Genomic DNA, 20,828 nt, shown 5'->3' on the forward strand with positions numbered 1-20,828 from the left:
TTGTCTCTCTTCTCACTTCCTGTCCTTCGTCTTCCCTATCTTTGGAAGTAGAAGGCATCCACCCAGGATGCCAGCTTGGATCTAGGCTCCTACCTCTCCTCCCCTCCATGTTTATAATAGACTTCCAAGTTCTGTCAAATGCCGTCTCCTCCACTGCCACACATCCCTTGCTCCTTCTGTCTAACTCATGCCTCGGCTTTCCCCTCTTCCTCCCAAGCCTGGGACGCTGCAGCGATATCTGCACCTGCCTTCCAGTCTCCCTGTAACCCATGGAAGGAAATTCTCCACTGCATCTTGGCCACGAAGAAAGCAACACTTCAGGCCCTGCCTCCTACCCACCTCTGTCCTTGTCATGCAGCCACAGGGCTCACCACACAGGCCCATTGCTGTGACTCCTCAAGGATTTTGCCAATATTTGCTGAAGTGAGGGGACAAATTTGGAGTCCTCCTTCTCCCGAACCCCCAGTCTATCTGCTTCAAAATCTTCAATTTAAAACATCAGGTTTGCCTTTTCAGGTACCCATTCTAAAGCTGGTTTCTTGAATACTGCGCACCTTTGTTCATTTGCCACCCTGGGTGGCTACCCTTGGTTGCATTAGGGGAGAAACAGCATGTATGAGAGAGATCAGAATGGGGGTACCCAAGTCCCAAATCAGAGCCTGTACATATCTCTCCTTTAATCAACCCCAAAGCCCTATAAATTAGGTTCTCTTTTATAAATGAAACAATATATTCCTTCTATTCATTCATATTCTAATGAAACGACATTCTGGGAAAATGAAAAGAAAGCGGCAGATTCAGTTTCCACATTAAATATGTGAGGGTAGGTATCTTGATTTAGTTTTTGTGACTAGTGTGATCTGGGCACATATTTTTTTTCTCTTAAAGTGACCCTTACTTTTAGCATGCCTTTGTTGGCAAATAAAACTATTGTATTTAATATTATGTAGTGCAACACCTGGATATAGTGCAGTGGGCTGCTGTAAGCTACCGTGAGTGGGCGGCAGCCAGCGTGAGCGGCCGGCAGCTGGTGAGATCTGCTGTGAGCAGCCGTCCAGTGGCCAGTGACCCACTGCCTCACCCTGGAAGAGTGCAATGATCACAATACCAACATGGGCCAGTGAAGCGACATCCTCAACAGCTAGACTGAAGAACAAAAGGACGGCAACTTGTCTGTTCCCCTTCCCCAATGCTGTTCCTGCCCCCAATTCCCCAATAAAATCTTTTTTAAAAACCCCAAAAAAGTCATCCCAACAGAGGATTTGGAATAAAAGGAAACCAAGGGACATGAATTATTGTTATTGCAACGAAAACCTATTAGGCTGCTCTGCTGTTAATACCAAAGTACTGTACTTCCATTAAAAATTCATCAGAGCTGACAAGTATTTTATAACACTGGTCTGAAAGAATTAGTAATACAGCTAAGAGGATTCCACATGACTAGAGCTGGGCTTCATTAAGAAATGCGACGCTCCAAAGTAAGGATTATATACAAAGCCTGACCCTTTCCTGAGGCCTGTCCCAGCACAGCAACGTCTCAGGATTAGCCCATGGGCCAGGCTGCCACCACTTGGGTCTATTGACTCCACATTTCTTATCATCTCCCGATCAAACACAGACCTACGAGATCGGAGTAGTGATACCTCACAGGAACATTTATGGCATGTGCACTTTTCTGTGTGGATGTTCTATTTCAATAAAAAGTTAAAAAAAAAAGAAGTAAGGAACCAAGTGATGGAAGAGTAATTGACTCCCAGAAAGAGTTCCTGGCAGGTTCCCCACGGTATGTTCTCTCAGGGGAGACGATGGAAAAGGGGGAAAAAAGGACCACTTCTTCAATTTAGTGAATGCCTTTCTTCCAAGGATCTCAAAGCACCCTTTCTCAAAGATAAATCTGTTTTTTCAGTGAATATATCTTAAGCTACTAAATAAGCCACTTGGCAGATACTCTAGCTCTTAGTAGTGACATTTTTAAGTTCCACTGGGATCATTCAGTGCGGATTTAGTGCTGTAGAGCTTACCTTGTAAGGTGTTAAACATGGCAAAGAGATACATGAAGGTGACATTAACTGGTCCCCAGGCAAAGAAGGCAAAGCCCCAAGTAATTCCCAGTAAAAATGTAAGGCCGGCTACGCTCCTGAGGTCTTGAATACTGGTTTTTCTCTGGGCTCCCAACTGCTTCTTCTTTTTAATTCGACAGAGCTGAACCAGGACCACAATGAACATGCTGATGTTCAGCAAAAAGATCACACAGAAATATCCCACGACTGTAATATAGAATACAGCATTGTTGTTGATCCAGCAGCTGGAATTCAGGGGGGAAAAGACAGGAAAACATATTACAATGCTGAAATATAGCTCAAAATGATATGATGCATTAATATCATTTTACTGAAACAGTTCCTGTAAGTACAAAAGAAAAAAAAGATAAAACCACTGTTCTCCACAACCATTTATACCTCTAGGGAAAAAGATTAAGTCTAAGATACTTTGGGACCTTGGTGATTGAAAGTATTTTAAAATTACTCTTCAAAAACATTCAGGATTTTACCCCCTTTAAATCCTAGTAATTCTATTCCGTGAGTCTTTACTAACAATGTAACTGGTATTTCATGTTTTTATCAGAGGCTTATAAAAATACTTTCATTCTTTCTATGGCTGAGGGGGCTGGGTGAAAAAAGTGAGGGGAGGAAGTAGTACAAATTGGCAATTACAAAATAGCCACAGGGATGTAAAGTACAGCATAGGAAATATAATCAGTAATATTGTAATAACTATATATAGTGCCAGGTAGGTACTAGATTTATTGGGGGTATCACTTCATAAATTATATAAATGTATAACCACTATGTCATGCACCTGAAACTAATATAAAATAATACTGAATGTCAACTGTAATTGTAAAAAAGTATTTTGAAAATACTTCCTCCTAATTTGTTTTTTAATACTTAAGTAGTAGTATGGCATTTCCAACTAGTTTGTCTCATTACATATATGACTGCAAAGGCTCTGTGAATGTTACTGGATTTTATTAGGATGAGAGCCAGAGTCGATATGCTGATTAGATGCTCCACTTTCATGGAGAATTCTCTTTTCAGTTCACTTAACATTCCCTCTGGGGCTTTGTACTCACAAGTCATTGGGTGAGCCACTAGGGAATTTCCCATAGGATCCAAGCCCATAGTTATCTGGGGATATAGTCAGGACAATGGTCACAATCACAGCTGGTACCCCTGGAAGATAGGAAACATCAGTCATACATGGTTCTAATAACCAAAGCTGGTGAGAAGACAGAATAGAGATCATGGTCTATTTTCTTCAGGCAGCAGGGACTGGTGAACTGTTCATCAAACCCAGTTTCTCTTCCTCCTTGGAACATGGCTGGACCTCTCCCAGCCTCCCTTGCAGCTAGGTGTGTGGCCACATGACTAGGTGTTGGCCAGTGGGATATGGATAGACGTGATCTGCTCCACCTCTAGGCTTGTCTCATAAAAACCTATGATATCCTCTACTTTTCCCCCCAAAATTCAGGACAACCTTGGAAGGCTTGTCATGAGGCAGAGCAGAGTCTCAAGCAACTGGAAGACCAGAGACCCCTCTGCTCCTACTAACTGGACCGCACATGAATGAGAAATTATCTTCTCCTGAGATTTCAGGGTTTGTTCACTACAGCGGCCAGTGTTACCCTTAACTTATACATGCCTGGAATGTAATTTTAAGGGTCAGGTGGCAAACAAAGTGAAGGACTCCAAAATGTAAATAAAATGTGAGTCATAGTCGACTTATAAGGATTACCAACTCCCCCCAGGTTCACATGGCTTTTGGCTGGGAAGGAGTCCTTCTCACCCCTCCAATTCCATCACCCTCCACCAAATCCCACACAGACACCTCACATTCTGCACACAGACCAGCCTGACACCAAATCTCAAGGCTCTGGTATATAAAGAACAATTCACTCACAGACAAGTTGGGGTGCCTGCTACAATCTAACATAATATTTCATTTAATTCTTTTATATTTGTAACTTCTGGAGACACTAACACATGATGAACTTCCAAAGGGAGACACTTGCCTAAAAACAAGATATTGGGGGTGTAGAGCTAGTCCTTGACAAGGAAATCCAACCTCTCAGAATTCTACAAAGAAGAGAATTTGTGGCCAATGTCAGAAGCAGTGACTCACATTTCTGGGAAGAAGTGATTTCTCTTTATCTGGAAAGGTGGTATTGTTATTCTTCACAAAGATATCATGGCAGGTGGGGTGACAAGGGTGGTAAAGGGTCTGCAGTCCTGTTGTGTAGGGATTATTTAGCCTTAGGAAGAGGAAAGAGTTTGGGAGGGATGGTGGCTGTAATACAGTGGGAGGGATATGCATAAGAAGTCAGAAAGCCAGGCTCGGCTGTTCTCGAGCTGTGTAAATTGGGAGCAATCAGGTCATCACTTTGAGCTGGTTTCTCCACCTGGAGTTAGCAATAACTGCCTTGCTAACCTCACTGACTTGTCCTTCATGGGGATACTTGTGTGAAAATACATTGAAAAATGGGGCATGATACATCATGTTATATATTACTTGTAGATTGTCTAAATGACCCTTTGGTGGAAGAGATGTCAGCTTATTATTTTTTTGCCTGAGAGAGTAAAACCAAGACCACTGGGTAAATGCCAACAGAAAGCCAAGTGAACTTAATGGAAAAACAGAACTGTAGAGATTTAGAAAATTGTTACTGGTTGCCTTATAAAGTATTAAAATTAAGGCAACAGAGGAAAAACGGACAGTTTTTAGTTGGGAGGGGGTGGGGATGAAGGGGAAGGGATGAGACAATACAAATGGGTAATTACAATATGGCCTCAGGGATAGAAAAGACAGTCTGGGGAATATAATCAATAATGTTGTAAATATTTTTTAGGGGGCCAGTTGGACTCATGTCTAGTGGGGGAGACCACTTCATAGTCGGTGTAGAGGCCTGACCACCACACTGTATTTCTGAAGCTGATGTTGAATAATATTGTATGTCACCTACAATTATATATACATATAGTCACGGGACATGGAGTAGAGTGTGGGAATGGAGTCAATGGAATTGTAATAGACAAGCATGATATCGGGGGTGGGAGGGCAGTAGATGGGGGGGGGGGGTTGTTACCTTGTGAGGGTGAAAAGGATAACTATTGCATTGTTCTGTACACCTGAAACTAACAATAAAAAATTTAAAAAATATATAGTAAAATAAAACATAAAACTAAGGCAACAGGCCCCAGATGGAATTGCTTATGCTAAGCTTCATGTTACCAAACCTTGACTTAACTGAATTACAGTTTTGGCTCTCTCAGAAATGGAATCTTATATCATTCGATCAGGCATGGCCTTATCAGCACTAGTTAGGTCATCTGCCTGATAGGCCTCTGCCATCCCCTAAAGGAAAGTGACTTTGCAATAATCAGTCCGCTTTTTTTTGTCTAGTATAACTTCCTTGTTCCTGCTTCCTTCTGCTTATAAAAATCTTTCATTTTGGACAGCTCCTTGGAGCTCCCATCAGTCTGCTAATAGATTGGATGCTGCCTGGTGCATGAATCATTGAAAAAAGTCAATAAGATCTTTAAAATTTACTCCATTGAATTTTGTTTTGTAACTAAGGTAATGAGCTCCCTCAATGATAGAAGTGTTCAAGCAGAGGCTATGTTATCTTTAGTCCAAAGTAAGTCAAGTTGAAGAGGCTCCTACATTTATTTGGTGGGGAGTCAAATGAAGAAACCTGTAAGATCTTTGGGGTGTCTAAGACTTTGTGACCCACCACCAATAGGTGGCATGATCTGAAATATTGTGCCAGTGTGGCAGTGAAATTATATTAGGTTTTATCTGTATATTCTCTCACTCTGCCCTTCTGAGCACACCATCATGCATGTGTGTGTGATATCTGGTGGTACAGAACAGAGTGAGAGGCCAGCTGGGAGATCAGGAACTGAGAATTTGGCTCCGTGATTACCAAGCTAATTTTGTCAATTTATTGAGCACCTTCTGTGTGCCAGCCCCAGTTCTAGTTGCTGGAGATATAAAGAGGATTCATAGCCCAAATCTCAAAGAGTTTTGTGTTCATAACCAATCCAAGGGAAATATACAGGTGTTCTAGAAAGAGACTTGACAAGGAGAATAAAGCTGTTTTAGAAACCTGCCCAGTGTGATCTGTTTCATCATTGTCTCTACCTGATTAAAAATCAAAACACTGGAGAAAAACAGCAGAGAAAGCAGAGGCAATGTGCAAGCCAATGATACATACCCCAACCAATGATGCAGAATTTAAGGATGTATTTCCGGATGTAAGTATTAAACACCTTGACAAGGGCCAGATACATATGAAATGCTTCCAGGCCCATCCACGTAAATGAGACCAAGAGAAAATAATGCAAAAACACAGCTGCCGAGATGCAGAGGCCTCGCGTGTCATACAGAGCAATCCATGAGTCTAAGAGGAACACCAGATTCAGCAGGAGCAGAGCTGCACAAAGCTGAATGAGAATTTTGGAAGGGTAATCTCTCCGGATCTTTCTAAAAGGAAAGGACAAGAAAAGAATTAGCATCACGTTCGCCTTATGTGTGCTGAGTTTTAAGCAATTTATTTTTATTCTTTGGTAAACGTCTATAGTAGCCCCCCCCTTATCTGTGGGAAATACATTCCAAGACCTCCAGAAACTGTGGATAGTACTGAACCCTATATATGCTATGTTTTTTCCTATACCTACATACTTATGATAAAGTTTGTAAATTAGGCACAGTAAGAGATTAACAACAAAACTAACAATAAAAGAGAACAATTAGAACTATATACTGTAATAAAAATTATGTGAATGTGGTGTCTCTTTTTCTCTTTCCAGTAATTTTTATATTTTTCAGTCCAAACCTATTTCTGAATCTGTGTAATCATCCCTTACTTGGTTTGGGGTCACTCGTTTCAGGGAACCCTTTGCTGAAATCTTCATTTAATAGGCTCAGTGCTTTCTGGCCCAACATGTTGCCATCAGTCAGAAAACATTTTCTGTTTATGTCTTCCACCCATAAACGTAATGCCTTTTCCATCTAACTAAACACTATCACGCACTTGTAGACAGCAAAACTAGCACAAGTTTCTTTTTACTTTGTCATAATTTCATGGATAGAAGGTACCTTCTTACCGTAGATCTTAGCAACCTCAACATCCAATTCTTTTTCTTGCCTTAATTTAGTCAAGAACTGTCACCTTTTCACTTAATGGAAGCACTTTACAGCTTTTTTTTGGCATATCTGAATTGCCAGCATCACTACTTTTGTGCTCTGGGGCCATTATTAAATAAAATAAGGGGGACTTGAACACAAGCACTGCGATAACCAAGACAGCTACTAAGTGACTAATGGACAGGTAGTGTATACAGCATGGATATGCTGGATAAAGGGGTGATTCATGTCCTAAACAGGATGGAGCAGGATGGCGTGAGATTTCATCATGGTACTTACTCAGAACGGTGTGCAATTTAAAACTTAGGGGTTGTTTATTTCTGGAATTTTCCATTTGGACAGTAGTTGACCGTGGGTAACTGAAACCGTGGAGAGTAAAACCATGGATAAGGAGGGACTATGCATAAGTGTAAATTTCCTCTCTTTGAGTGTGTGTGTGTAGGCATTAAAACCAGCAACAATAACAAAGGAGAAATCTAAACAGAATCATCTGTGGTAATCATTAGGAAAATTTGTGTTTGTATTTCTGTGGAACCTTTTACATGCTGACTGTTGACCCATCTTTTTAAATAGTTTGCAGTGGAATCTACTGAGTACCCACCCCGTTTCTCCCAAACTACTTCTAGAAGCATTGCTGCTGCTTCTTATACAATAGGCTCCTATATTCAGATCTTCAAAATATAGCCAGTTTCCCCTATTATGTTATTAGTTAAAATGAGATCATGGAAAGAAGAGTTTAAACTATAGCTAACTGAAACAGACATAGGAAAATATAGCTAACTGATGACATGTACATGCTTATGTGTGTGAAATTAGATCTGGTGAAGTCATTCTGAGTAATGGCTGGCCCTATGGTAAATTAGTCTCATTAATAATATTTTTAAAGGTCCACTAGAAGATCTGTAGTTACAGCTGGACCCTAAGTTTGGCACTCAAAGTAAATTTGTGCATTTCCTGATCAGTGTCCAAAATCTACATCTCAGAATTTATATATTATTTCATTTAGTTAATGTAATAAAAGCGCCTATTTCCGTCTTTTCCAACAGAATTTGTTGGAATTCCTCCAAAAAAGTGACCAAAGGGACCTTTCTGATGAGCCAAGGGGATGCTGTTATTTGGAATGTCATACTTGCTGTGACTTACATAGCTGTGCTCACCAAGTATATATATTTTCCAGTGATGCTTTACACCCTTTTTTCTTCTTCAACCCACATGTGTTCATGTATTTAATATTTTGTGTTTGCTTGGTATAATTTAGAAATGTAATATATTAAACATAGCTCTTATGCTGTACATGGAGCTATGGTCTAATTCAGATTGTAAGCTGTTGGGTTGGGGGGTCTGTATCCACCTTTCATTTCACATTTAATGTCAAGTAAGTACCAGGCATCATTTTAGGGTACAAACATGATTAAGACACAAACCCTGCCTTCAATGAGTGCACAGACAGACTAGTGGAAGCAAGTATATAAACCAAAAGGTTCCATGAAGTTTTACATATATGTCTCCCCACTAGATGGGTTTACAGGATAAGGTAGGTTGGAGAAGCTGACTTAATTAATATATTTTGGCAATAGAGGTGAGCACTGAATCCTATCATCCAAGTTTCCATTTGTGGATACTCACTCAAAAGCTATGTAGGTTATAAGAGTAACTGACAGAAAAATTGATGAAAGCCCACAACCAATATATGTGATAAACGTCAGAGCCATCATCTGAGCCGGTGGCAAGGATGTTCGAGATAGGTCCTAGAAAATAAAATATTGTTTTCAAGACCAAATATTTTAAATAAGAGTCATGATTTACATTGAATGGTCTAAGTGCCCATCCATAGTTCATTCAACAAACCTACAAGGTGGCCAAAATTATTACCATCAAGTAAAGGTAATGAAACCAAGGCCCAGAGAGGTTAAATAATTTGTCCATGCTCACACAGCTATGAAGTAGAAGAGCCAGGATCCAAATTCAGGTGTGACTGACTCCAAAGCCCATGTACTTGATCAACGTATTATGGTGCATCTGAGAGGCACTGGGCTAGGAGCCTAAAGACTTGAATTTGGCTTCTGGCTCTTATATTTCTTAGTTCTATGACTGTGGACAACTACCCAACAAATGAGTCTTAATTCTGACTTCATTAAAATGACAATAACAATGCCCCATTCTATTTATCTTGCAGGACTATTGGGGAAATTAAATAAGATAATTTATGTCAAGGTGTTGTATAAAAATTTTAAAGAGCATTGCAAACTAAACAATTTTTATTACCCATTTTAACCTGAATTCCCCAGTCCTCCTCGCTATTTAAATGAGAAAAACTTAAATGTAAAAATAGAATGGGGAAAAATACTTCCGTGTTCAAGTATTGTCCTTCAAGTGCATTTGCTTATTAGAAGAGTAATTTCATTGGTCTATGACTTTGCCACAATATCATCTCTACTGATCTATTGAAGTCATCCATCAGATTAGACATCATGGTATGATGCCCAGCTACCCCTCAGACCCATAACCTAAGGCCAGGTAGTGTGGGGATATTACCAGTAGGACGCCGAAGCTCGTAAGGTGGCTGCAGGTACAAATGGTTTCATTCAGCCTCCTGTCTTTGACGGAGCAGCCATCGGATGACCAGCCTCCTCTGCCACCTGTGGCATTGGAAAGAGTATCTGTTCTGTCAGCAAGGGCGCAGCACCAGTGACTGCCCTTCCTCCCCAATCCCCCCCTCCCTGCCCACTTACGACTTTGTAAAACGTATGACTAGAACCTACCGTTTCTGCCCAAGTCCCAAAATACACATCTCACTGTTAAGTCATCCTGCAGTAGAAAGATACATTACAAATAATTAATGGACTCAAGAGAAAAAACTGAAAATGAATTGAAAAAAACCCCTGATATTTTTTAGTTCAGAACCTCATACTGGTCCCTACAAACAAACTAGTCTCATATAGGTCAGCACTTCTTAAACTCAGCAGTCATGCATAGGAGGCCTTGTTAAAATGCACATTCTGATCCTGGGCCTGGAGTGGGGCCTACGAGTCTGCAGACCCCACTTTGAGTAGCGAGATCATAGATGATGCGCAATGTGAACTGAACTGAGAGATGTTTTTCTCTTTGGAGGTGAGAATCTGACCTGCAGCCACAGATCTAAATGTGCTGAAATTCGACAATTGATAAGAACTTGATTTTGCACTGTTCCCTCTTGGAAATTAGGTGGTCAGTTATTAGGCAGCTAAAACCCAACAGAGTGACTGTGTGATTCTAGCCTTACATGCTGTCCTAACCCAGTTTAAGGTTCTGCTGGATCTCCTTTTTCTGGCCAAGTCTTACAGGAATAGTTTACACAAAGTGTTTCTGGTCAGTGAACAGACCAGACAGGCCTCTCCCACCTGGCTCTGGTCGATGTGCTTTAATGTAACTGTCACATTTCTTGTCAGGTTCTTGACGGTCAGGTTTGCAACACTTGACGATATGACGTAGCTGATCAGAGAGAGGTTCTCCAAGGTAGGGTCCTAGCACACCAAAGAATCAACAAGATGTCAAGGGAAAATGAAATGTTATCAGAGAGTTTTAGAGCTCAAAGGGACCCTAAGGACTACTTAGTCCATATTGTTTATTGTACAACCTAGGTCAGAAATTGAGGGACAGGGAGTAAAGTGACTTTCCCAAGGACCATAATTAGAAGCAGAGCTTGTCCTACTATACAGTGCTCTAAATGCTGAGTTAAATTTCACAGATTAACATAACAGGACCTTCATGAATCTCAAAGGGAATATCACATTAAACCATTTAAGCTGTGTGTCCTTGAGCAAGTTCCTTAACCTCTCTGTGCCTCCATGTCTCTATCTTTAAAATGGGGATAATAGTTTAATGGTTCCTTTCTCACAGAGTTGTTGAGGGGATTAGTGTTAACATTTCTAAGTACAGTAAAACCTTGGATTGCAAGTAACTTGGTTTGCGGGTGTTCTGCAAGACGAGCAAACATTTCTAATACAGTTTCACTTGGTAAACGAGTGATGTCTTGCAATACGAGTAATTTCCGGAACGAATTATGCTCGCATATCAAGGTATTACTTAGGATAGTGGCAATTGGTAACTGTCAGTTACTGTTATATATCATCACCAGCATCCTTAGGTCCTGTTTAAAAATAAGTTGTACCTTTTCAGCAATTCGTTTGACTTATAGCAGGCTTAAGATAAGCATGATATCGGGGGTGGGAGGGCAGAGATGGGGGGAGGGGGGTTGTTACTTTGTGAGGGCGAAAAGGGTAACTATTGCATTGTTCTGTACACCTGAAACTAACAATAAAAAAAATTTTTTTTAAAAAGAATATGTGAGGATTAAAAATAACAAAACTCCCTCCCAAATAAAACCTAAATCAAAAGCAGTTAGTGGCAACTTTACCTGAAATAGGGCAGGTGTTTCAAAAAAGTTGAATTGAACCCTGGAAGCTAGCTCTACAACATTAGCTGGTAAATTACTCAGCAGTGATGAAGGCAGAGTAATAACGCCAATACTATTCTCAGGAGCCTCAGTTTCCAGAGAAACCTGAAAATCAAGTGAAAGATAATAAAAATATCTGGGGCTAGCATAAGGAGGAGTTGGAAAACACACATAAGTAAGATGAAGGATCGTGTAGGAGCATTTATCTGTGGTGTCTCTCTGTATAATCGGTTCTTCCTGTTTCTCCAATTGCTGTGAAATTAGAGGGGATATATAATAGGGAGATGAGGCCTTGGAACAAGTAAGAAAACATTTTAAGGATACACAGAAACAGTCAGAAAGTGCAGGATATTATATGTCAATTATATCTCAATAAAGCTGGAGAAAAGAAAAGAAAGTATAGGGTAACTGCAGACCCCAGGGAGACCACAGCAGCGACACACCAATTGGGTGACCTGTTAGGGCAAAGTTTTCATAGAACCACATGCACTAAACTTGTAAAGGGAAGACTATAAAAATTAAAAGGCAAGACTTGGTTTTACTTGGGCATTTCCAGCCCCCAATCCCTCGGATAGGTAGATAGAAAACTCTAGGAGCAGGATTGATATTCAGCACCACTATTCACACCAGTGTAGTCATAACACTTGTTTAAATATTGGAATGGGTTGATAAGTAGCTGATATCCCCGCTCTCTCCCAACTAACTAGAACTCTCCGCTGAACACTTCCCCTACCTCACCCTCCCCAAACTTCCACAGTTCAGCTGCTAAAGGCTCAACACTGGTCACAACAACAACCTCTGAGAGCCTGCTCCAGCCAAGACCAATGTCCTTTTGTAGATTCTGTGGTGCCTCATTGTAGATGTTAAATATTTTGAATATCACACCTGTCTATAAGCAGTAATTGCCTCAATCATGAAGTACACAGGGACTGTAGCCATATACAAGAAAAAGCTGTTTCTAAAATAAATTAGGATGTACCTGAAGATTGGCAGGGTCTTGGGCAGCAAAGGTAGTTGTGTTGAAATTACTGGCATTCACTCTCATCACGGCCAGAGCCAAAGAAGGGGAGGTTAGACTTATGGTCTTGGTTGAAAAATTCAGCTGTAAGCCAATGTCATCCACTACTTTTAGCAATCTGTAAAGAGAAGCGGCAGTTCAGATTCAGCACTCCCTCCCACTTTGCTTTCCCCATTCTAGCAGAACACAGAGCAGCAACTTAACTCATGATGAACCTCATAGTGGGAGAAAGAATACTTGGCTATAATTAATCATGGAAGAAGCATCATTATCATTACAGGGTCAGTTTGCTAAGTCATACCTTTGAGCCAGTGGGGCCAGCAAGGCAGGTGGCGAATGGAGGAGTCTGCTGACTTGACTTATCATTTCTCCCCCGCGGTTAGGCTCCAGGCTGCCTAAGGACAGAGCTTTCTCCATCTGAGACACTTGCATCTCAAGATCAGAAACACTGATGCTGCTGGTGTGAACAATTTCTATAAGAGACAGCCAAATCACTTTATGAACACACAATGGAAAAATCACTAATAAACATACATAGACTCTGTGACCTGGCAAACCCATTCCTAGGGATTTGCCACAGGGCAATGAAAACATGTCTTAAAAGATTTGTTCGTGAATGTTTATAGCTGCCTTTTTCATGATAGTTCCAAACTGGAAACAATCCAAATGTCCATCAACTGGATAAACAGAATGGACAAACAGACTGGTCCGTCCATACAATGGACTATATTAATCAGTAAGAAAAAGGAGTGAGCTACTAATACATGCAACAACATGGATGAGTCTCCAATTCTCCAATGTATTATGTTAAGTGAAAAAAGCCAGACTCAAAGGGCTATATACTGTATGATTCTCTTCATATGACATTCTAGAAAACCTGAAAGTACAGTATCAGGAAACAAAACAGATCATTGGTGGCCAGGGACTGGGTGTAGTGGGTAAGGGATTTGACTACAAAGGGACATAGCGGGACTGTGGGGGTAGTGGAAGTGTTATTTATTCATGACTATGGGTGTTTATCCAACCTCATAGACGTATAAAATTTTCATTCATCCATAGCACTGGATGAATTTTATTGTATGTAAATTATACTTCAAGAAACCTAACTAAAAACATGTAAAAGCACATCAGGGTATTTAGTGTATATTCATACAAGCATAAATATACTTGTATTTAATTTATATCCTGAGTACAGGATTTTATGTGGGTAACTAGAAGCACTTTTTGTGGAAAAGAGAATATTATAAAGTTAATAGCTGAACTACCAGCTGCAAGCCTGATTTTTAATAGTGTTTTTCTTTTGAAGCTAAACTGAATAGTATTTTAAATTGGGAAACAATGATACAAACCTGTCTAGCAAAAAAAAGTCTCTTAATTTTACCACCTAACATCCTATTTCTTTTTCTAATCTTTATCCATGTGTCATAACGTACTGTTATAAACATGGTGTGCAAACTATTTTTTGTATCCCAAGACTTGAAAAATGTCCCCAAGTTTTTGTCTAGCTGTTCTTCTGCCTGGCTGTGTAACAGTGACTGTGTTATATGAGTCATTGTGAGACTGTCGTATTTCAGCATTCCTCTCTTGCAGAACCATTAAGTTATCTCTACTTTGTAGCTACCAGATAATACTCCAACACATCTTTTATGCACATGTTCCTCTGCTTCTGTTGTCTCATTGCCTGAAACCCAAGTCCCGGGAATAGAAGCATAGATGCAACAGGCCAGTTAGCTGGCCTTTCTGTGTAACCTGTTTGGTTGATTCTAAAGGGTCAATGGGGATAGTTTTGGAAAGGTGAGCATTTTAGACCCAGGCTAATGAACTTCAATTTTACTTTATTCTTCACCAGCCATTAAACTTTCTCTTCACTAGAGCCTCAGTGAGGCTCTAATTTTTTTGGCCTAAAATGTTCATATTTATTTAAAAAATTATTTATGAGAGAGTAGTGAAAATTTGAGGAAATATCAAGTCATTTGGCAGAAGTTCTAAATCTCCTGAGGATATGTAGTGGCACTGTGAGGGAGGAGGCAGGGACCACGACCTGAGCACCAATCACATGTCACCAAGAATATGGCTTTGTCTCACACCACCCAAATTTTAGAGGAAGACATGCTCTTCACTTACTGAATTGAAACCCTGGAGAGTATCCAGAATTCTTTCTGCTACCTTCCTTCTTCCCTTTATCCTTTACCCCAATCCTACTTTGTGCCCTGAGACCCCCTTTGCAATTTCCATGGCATTCTTATGTACAAGGTCTGACAATTAAGTTCATGAACTCATCTTAGAAAAAGTGCTACATACCTCACTGCTGAATATCACTATGGTCACCTTCGAAGTACTCCCCTTGGGAAGCTATGCACCGATGCCAGCACCTAGTCTACCCTTCAAAGCAATTTTGGAACTCTTTTTCTGGAATGGCCATGAGAGCTGTTGTCGTATTACCCTGATATCCTGAATGTCATCAAAATGTCTTCCTTTCAATATTTCCTTTATCTTCAGGTAAAGAAAGAAGTCATTGGGGGCCAGATCAGGTGAGTAGGGAGAGTGTTCTAATACAGTTATTTGTTGACTGGCTAAAAACTCTCACAGACAGCGCCATGTGAGCTGGTGCATTGTCGTGATGCAAGAGCCATGAATTGTTGGTGAAACGTTCAGGTCGTTTTCGTCTTTTTCACGCAGCCTTTTCAGCACTTCCAAATAGTAAACTTGGTTCACTGTTTGTCCAGTTGTTACAAATTCATAATGATATCAAAAATGGTTAGCAACATGGGTGCAACGAGTTGATGAACTTAATAGTCAGACCTCGTATGCCATTGTTCTCAGCCTAGCTGTTAGTGTGATTATTTCCATCTTTAAGTAGAGCAGGCTGTGTTAGGAGGAGCTAAATGGCTTATGTCAGATCACACTGCCTGCGAGGGCCCATGCAGATCCATGCCTAGGGCTTCTGAGTGTTTCCTTCCTACTCGTGGCTTCCTTGGCTCAGTCCCAGCTCTGTCACTCTGTGACTGACTGATTTTCAAGAACACCAGTTTTTTCTTTTGTCTTCTGTCTGAATGGAGTTATCGCATTTAACAGTTGAAAAGTTTTCTCTTCAGAGAAAACAGTGATCCAAAAAACCTTTTGCAGGAGAAAAGTAACCTATAAAATAACTCATCTTGATAAAATGAAATCTGTGCTTGCCTCAGAGCTATTTCTCCACTCTTGGTCAAACCAGTTACACTCAGCCATATCTATGTTCTATGAATGCCTGAATGAAAGCTCTCGAAATCAAGCCAACATCAGAAAAAGAAAGGCTCAACATGATCTTATTACAGATACAGTAAAACCTTAGATTGCGAGTAATATGGTTTGTGGGTGTTCTGCAAGATGAGCAAACATTTCTAATACATTTTAACATGGTAAAAGAGCGATATCTTGCAATATGAGTAGTTTGTTTCCAGAACTAATTATGCTCGCAAACCAAGGTATTACTGTATCTCGATTTGGCAGGCCGGCAGCTGCGTTTCAGGTATTATAACAAACCACTGCTCTATTTCAGGTGTTCAGGATTATAACAAACATAGAAGCAAGCAGTTTGGCACCTCATATTTACCTGTCTTGTCAGGAGGTGTGTTGGCCGTGATGACATTCATAGGGGCAGATGCGGTGGGAGAGGGACGTGAGGATTTCACAGGTGGCAGAGTGCGGGAAAGATCGGTTTGGGGCATAGGGGAAGAGATAGTTCCAGATGGGGAGAATATATCAATGGTAGGGCTAATGGGAGCTGAAGGCTGGGGAGGAGGAAGTTGAATCACTCCTGTTAGGCTCTGGGTGACAGGTCGATGATCTAGAGGCCCAACAAAAGAGAAGTCACTGGAGACCCGGGAAAGAACGGTGGCCAGAGGAGCAACGGGGATGGGCTTGCTGGAAGAAAATGGTGGGCCACGTGGATGACCAGCAAGACATATAACTGGATCCTGCAGGTCACTAAAGGAAAGAATCAGAGAGGTGCACATGAGACACAACTAAGCTACCGAGATGTGACTGTCCTCCTCTGGCAACCATCCTACACCACCCAGAAGCCCGGGCTGCACTCCAGACCAATGACACCATCATCTCGGAGGGTGGGAGGCAGGCATTGGTGTGTTTAAAATCCCCAGATGATTCCAACATGCAGCCAGAGCTGAAAACCACTGCTCTGTTGTCTAGACCCCTGCTACTCAAAGTGGAGTCCATGAACCAGCAACACTGGCTTCTCCTGGGAACCTGTCAGAAATGCAGACTCTTAGGCCCCACCCAGACCTACTGGATCAGAATCTGCATTTTAACAAGATCCTCAGTGATTGACATTTGCAGTAACATTTGCAAAGTGCTGAAATTGAAAGCCCTTATTCTCTGTCAAAATTCCAAAGTTCCTTAGCCAACATAGCCATGAAATGTTATTATTTTTTAGGAAAAGGGTTAGCATGTTTGCTACATACCACTGCAGTTTTTCTAACTCTTCTGGGGAGGAAGGGCAGGGTATTTGGACAGAACAGCAGCATTGTTCTGGAGGAGACAAAAGGAAAGAAGACAATGCATGGTCAAGAATAAGGCAAGGTAGAAGCTCAGACCCATGAAGTATTACAGTTGTTACACTGACTGCATTTTAAAGAGCATTTGTCTAAAGCAGGTGATAAAATAAATGGGATCCCAGTATATTGACAATTACATATACAAAGTAGGTGCTCAAAAATATCGAGTGAATAATTTTGGGGGGGTTATATGCATGCACTATCAATTGCTTTTCAGCAACTCCGAAGAGGAATTCAGAATTAAACAGATCCCGGCAGCAAGCGATTGAACATTCCAAATAGATTTCTCCTTCTCATCAGGGTTTATCATGTTTTCAAATACAGTCTACTGAAATTTTATGAAGAGAGCAGGAAAAATCACCTTTTAGAGCTCCCTAAAAACTGCCCAAGGACAAAAGAGTCAAAACAGAAAGCTGTAACATATGTAAATTTATTAACTATATTTTCAATTTTAAAAAGAACACATCAAAGCCATGTGAAAATGAACACAGCAGTAAAGATAGAGACAACTTACCTATCCGGTGAATCTTTACTCTTTTCAAAGCCACCATTATAGCACATATGTTCATTGTCTTATTCAATTTTATTGTGAATGTACAATTTAATGTGCTATAAAGAGAAATACATACAACCAGAATGTTATTAAATTGAAAATCTACCTACATATTTGTAATTGCTTTTTCAACCTTACAGTGAGGAAATGGGACAGTGACACTGTTAACTTACAATGTCACCTTGATAAGCTTGTAAACATCCACGTACCATGGTCTGAACTTTACCCAAAAGACTTTATAGGACAAGAAATTTATAGAGGTATACATTCACAGAGGTTGCAAACCAGAGCCCTCTGACCACACACAGCTGATGATTCACTTTTGCCTGCCCGCACAGTGAACAGGCCTGGGTGAAACTTGGCTGCAAAGTCAAGAATCTAGACAACAAGAGTCTTAGCCCCAGCTAGCTACTTGCGTGGCATCTGTAGGATTTAAGTTTCCATCATAGGAGCCCTTTCAAATGCCAGCCTAGATGAACATCAGTCTCTTAAATCCAAAATCTCTCTGGAGATTCAATCTGGATGCTCAGATAACTAGGCATTTAAGACATTCTTTCTATTCTCTCTGTTTCTTTCTACTTTAGTCTGGTTTAGGTGAAAAAAATGTTAATATTGCAAAGATCAAAAAAGAGGGAAGTGAAATGAACTAAATACATATAATGGACAGGGATTCACTGTGCAATTTCATGGAAGACTTGCCACTATTTGTACCAATAAATAGTTTGATGAGTAGAAATTGTCATTTTCTAGGACTTTCACTCTCACAGAATGCTCAGGTTCAAGTAGTGAGATCACTGATCTATGGCTATTGGTTTATGCAGCCAGGACAGCCAATGGACACAATTTAAAATGAGAATGTGTGCAACCTCAAATAATTGTTGGGCAATCTCTGATTCATCCCTGCATGCACTTTTTAATTTCTTTTTTTTCTCTTGCCAACCTTTTCCTTCCCTCTCTCTTTCTCCCAAGCTCCATATTGTGTTCCTTCTTCTCTGACTGTCCTTCTCCCTGACTGGACCAGTGTGAGCCATTTCTTGGTCATACTGGTGGCCCCTGGGGCTAAGGACACTGATGATCCTTAGCCTCACAGAACCAGAGGTCAGTGGCCTGACACCACTAACCCCTCTGTGCTTCATAAAGAAATGAGAAGATGGTTGTAACAGAGTGATGAGTGTTTGGAAGAATAAAAATACATATATCCAAAATGTCATTAATAAGTATTTATTTTAGAGGAACACCTTTGAATTTGCAACCTAAGTCTCCTCAATACTTTATTTCTCATGAGTAGAGTATTAATGATATTTATAAAAGTATTAAAAATCACTGACCTTTGAGCCTCTTCTGTAGCACACACTATAAAACAAGTCTGAAACAAAAACAAACAAAATATATATGTTACTTTGATAGTTGAAAATGTCAGACAAGACATCCAATTCACATCCCTACCAGATTCCTGACATATGATCAAATCTATTCAGGCTATACATGCTCTGCTTAGATACCTCTAGTGTCAGGGAGCTCACTACTGCACAAGGGAGCTCATTCTCCTGGAGCCCTAGCGTTAAGAAACTTTTGGTTTTACATGCAGGAAACTACACCTCCTTGCAATGTCCACCCACTGCACCTAGTTCTGATTTTTGAACTCATGGAACTAGTCCATTCACTCTTTTACATGACAAATTTGGGGCAAACGTAATACATATCTGCCCAGAAATGCAGAACTCCATGCGTTCCCCCAAATCACAATAATTGTAAACAAGGCACAGGGTGTGCTCTGATTTACCTCACTTAGAGTTTGCAGGGTTTTGTTGAGTTCTGATCGTCTGTTACTAGAACGAGAGAAATTGACATGAAGGAGATCATTGGTGGTGTTAGATTCAAAACAAGGTAGATTTTTAGCAAACACATTAAGCATACGGTATTTATTGCTTGCAGTGTTCACTTTGAAGGAACACTGGGTATAATAAGAGACTGCTATGTGGGAAAAATTAATCATTTATATGACACGGGAAACTAACCACACAGAAGCTGTATTGGTTCTAGCCAACAGCAAGATAGAAATTATGGTTGAACAATCTTGTTATTCATTAAGCTACTGCAGCCCCCAGGCAGCTTCTTCTGGCAGAGGGCCAGAGGAAGAGCTGGCTGCCCGAGGCAGTATTTCTGAGCGGAGCCAGCCACTCACCCCGAGGCTCTGGGCCTCTGATTTCCTCTTTATTCCCTCTCCAACTGACCCCAACTGCCCTCTAGCACTCTCCAGCCCTGCCTTCCCCTCCTCACAACTCCTCTTTAGGGCTTTCCCTCATTCCTCTCCTCTGATGGCACTTTCAACAATCAAGAACACTTAAAAAATAATAATAATTCAGTGGTTTTTATTATGTTCACAGAGTTGTACATCCATCTTTTATTTTTTTAGTGTGGCAGAGCTTCACATGAGGTTCGGATGAAATAAATCTAGTTTAAAAAGTCACTATAATGCAGTGGTTCTCAACTTGGGGTGACTCTGCCCGCCAGGGGACATTTGGCAATATCTGGAGACATTTTGATTGTCACAGTTAAGGGTGGGGTGCTACTGGCATCTAGTGGGCAGAGGCCAGGGATCTGTTACACATCTTATAATGCACAGGACAGTTCCACATAACAAAGAACTACCAGGCCCATGATGTCAATAGTGCTGAGGTTGAGAAACCCTGCTCCAAAACGAATGGGCAATAGTTAGTCCTAGGTGGCACCAGGGAAGGTCTGGAGGGAAGAAGAGAAAGATGGTGGCAATAGTCGTCAGCTTTTGGAGCTGTCAAGAGCTGCTCCTCCATAACTGTGCTCAGAGGCCACCTTTCTGGGGGGTTTTCCTGGCCCCTCCACTCAGGTATGACCTGCTCTAGGTTCAGATATTTAGAACATCCTTTGGTACCCTGTACATATCACTGTCATTGTAGGGATCGTACTGCGTTGTTATCGTTTGTTCTCATCCTGCACCTTTCCTACCAGACTCCAGACTCCCCATTCTCAAAGTGGCCTCATGCTGGAACCACCTGGGGAGCATTCAAAAGTACCGATGCCTGC

At 40.8% G+C, this 20,828-nt stretch overlaps 1 protein-coding gene across 6 annotated transcripts in view; it reads right to left on the reverse strand.

The window, feature by feature from the left end:
- ADGRG2 (adhesion G protein-coupled receptor G2) overlaps window positions 1–20,828 on the reverse strand; it is a 106,015-nt gene that overhangs the window by 6,183 nt on the left and 79,004 nt on the right. For all 6 annotated transcript variants that reach the window (XM_019666841.1, XM_019666832.1, XM_019666825.1 and 3 more), the window contains 15 exons: window positions 19,549–19,594; window positions 19,094–19,131; window positions 17,727–17,821; window positions 17,120–17,186; window positions 16,252–16,625; window positions 12,961–13,132; window positions 12,621–12,777; window positions 11,603–11,746; window positions 10,587–10,709; window positions 9,969–10,014; window positions 9,742–9,845; window positions 8,833–8,954; window positions 6,275–6,543; window positions 3,134–3,233; window positions 2,022–2,305 (listed from right to left, as the gene is read on the reverse strand). In XM_019666841.1, coding sequence (XP_019522386.1) covers window positions 2,022–2,305; window positions 3,134–3,233; window positions 6,275–6,543; window positions 8,833–8,954; window positions 9,742–9,845; window positions 9,969–10,014; window positions 10,587–10,709; window positions 11,603–11,746; window positions 12,621–12,777; window positions 12,961–13,132; window positions 16,252–16,625; window positions 17,120–17,186; window positions 17,727–17,821; window positions 19,094–19,131; window positions 19,549–19,594 — 2,141 coding nt within the window. The remainder of the gene's footprint in view (window positions 1–2,021; window positions 2,306–3,133; window positions 3,234–6,274; window positions 6,544–8,832; window positions 8,955–9,741; window positions 9,846–9,968; window positions 10,015–10,586; window positions 10,710–11,602; window positions 11,747–12,620; window positions 12,778–12,960; window positions 13,133–16,251; window positions 16,626–17,119; window positions 17,187–17,726; window positions 17,822–19,093; window positions 19,132–19,548; window positions 19,595–20,828) is intronic.

This window comes from Hipposideros armiger, unplaced genomic scaffold (assembly GCF_001890085.2).
Source record: "Hipposideros armiger isolate ML-2016 unplaced genomic scaffold, ASM189008v1 scaffold_13, whole genome shotgun sequence".
Lineage (NCBI taxonomy): Eukaryota > Metazoa > Chordata > Mammalia > Chiroptera > Hipposideridae > Hipposideros > Hipposideros armiger.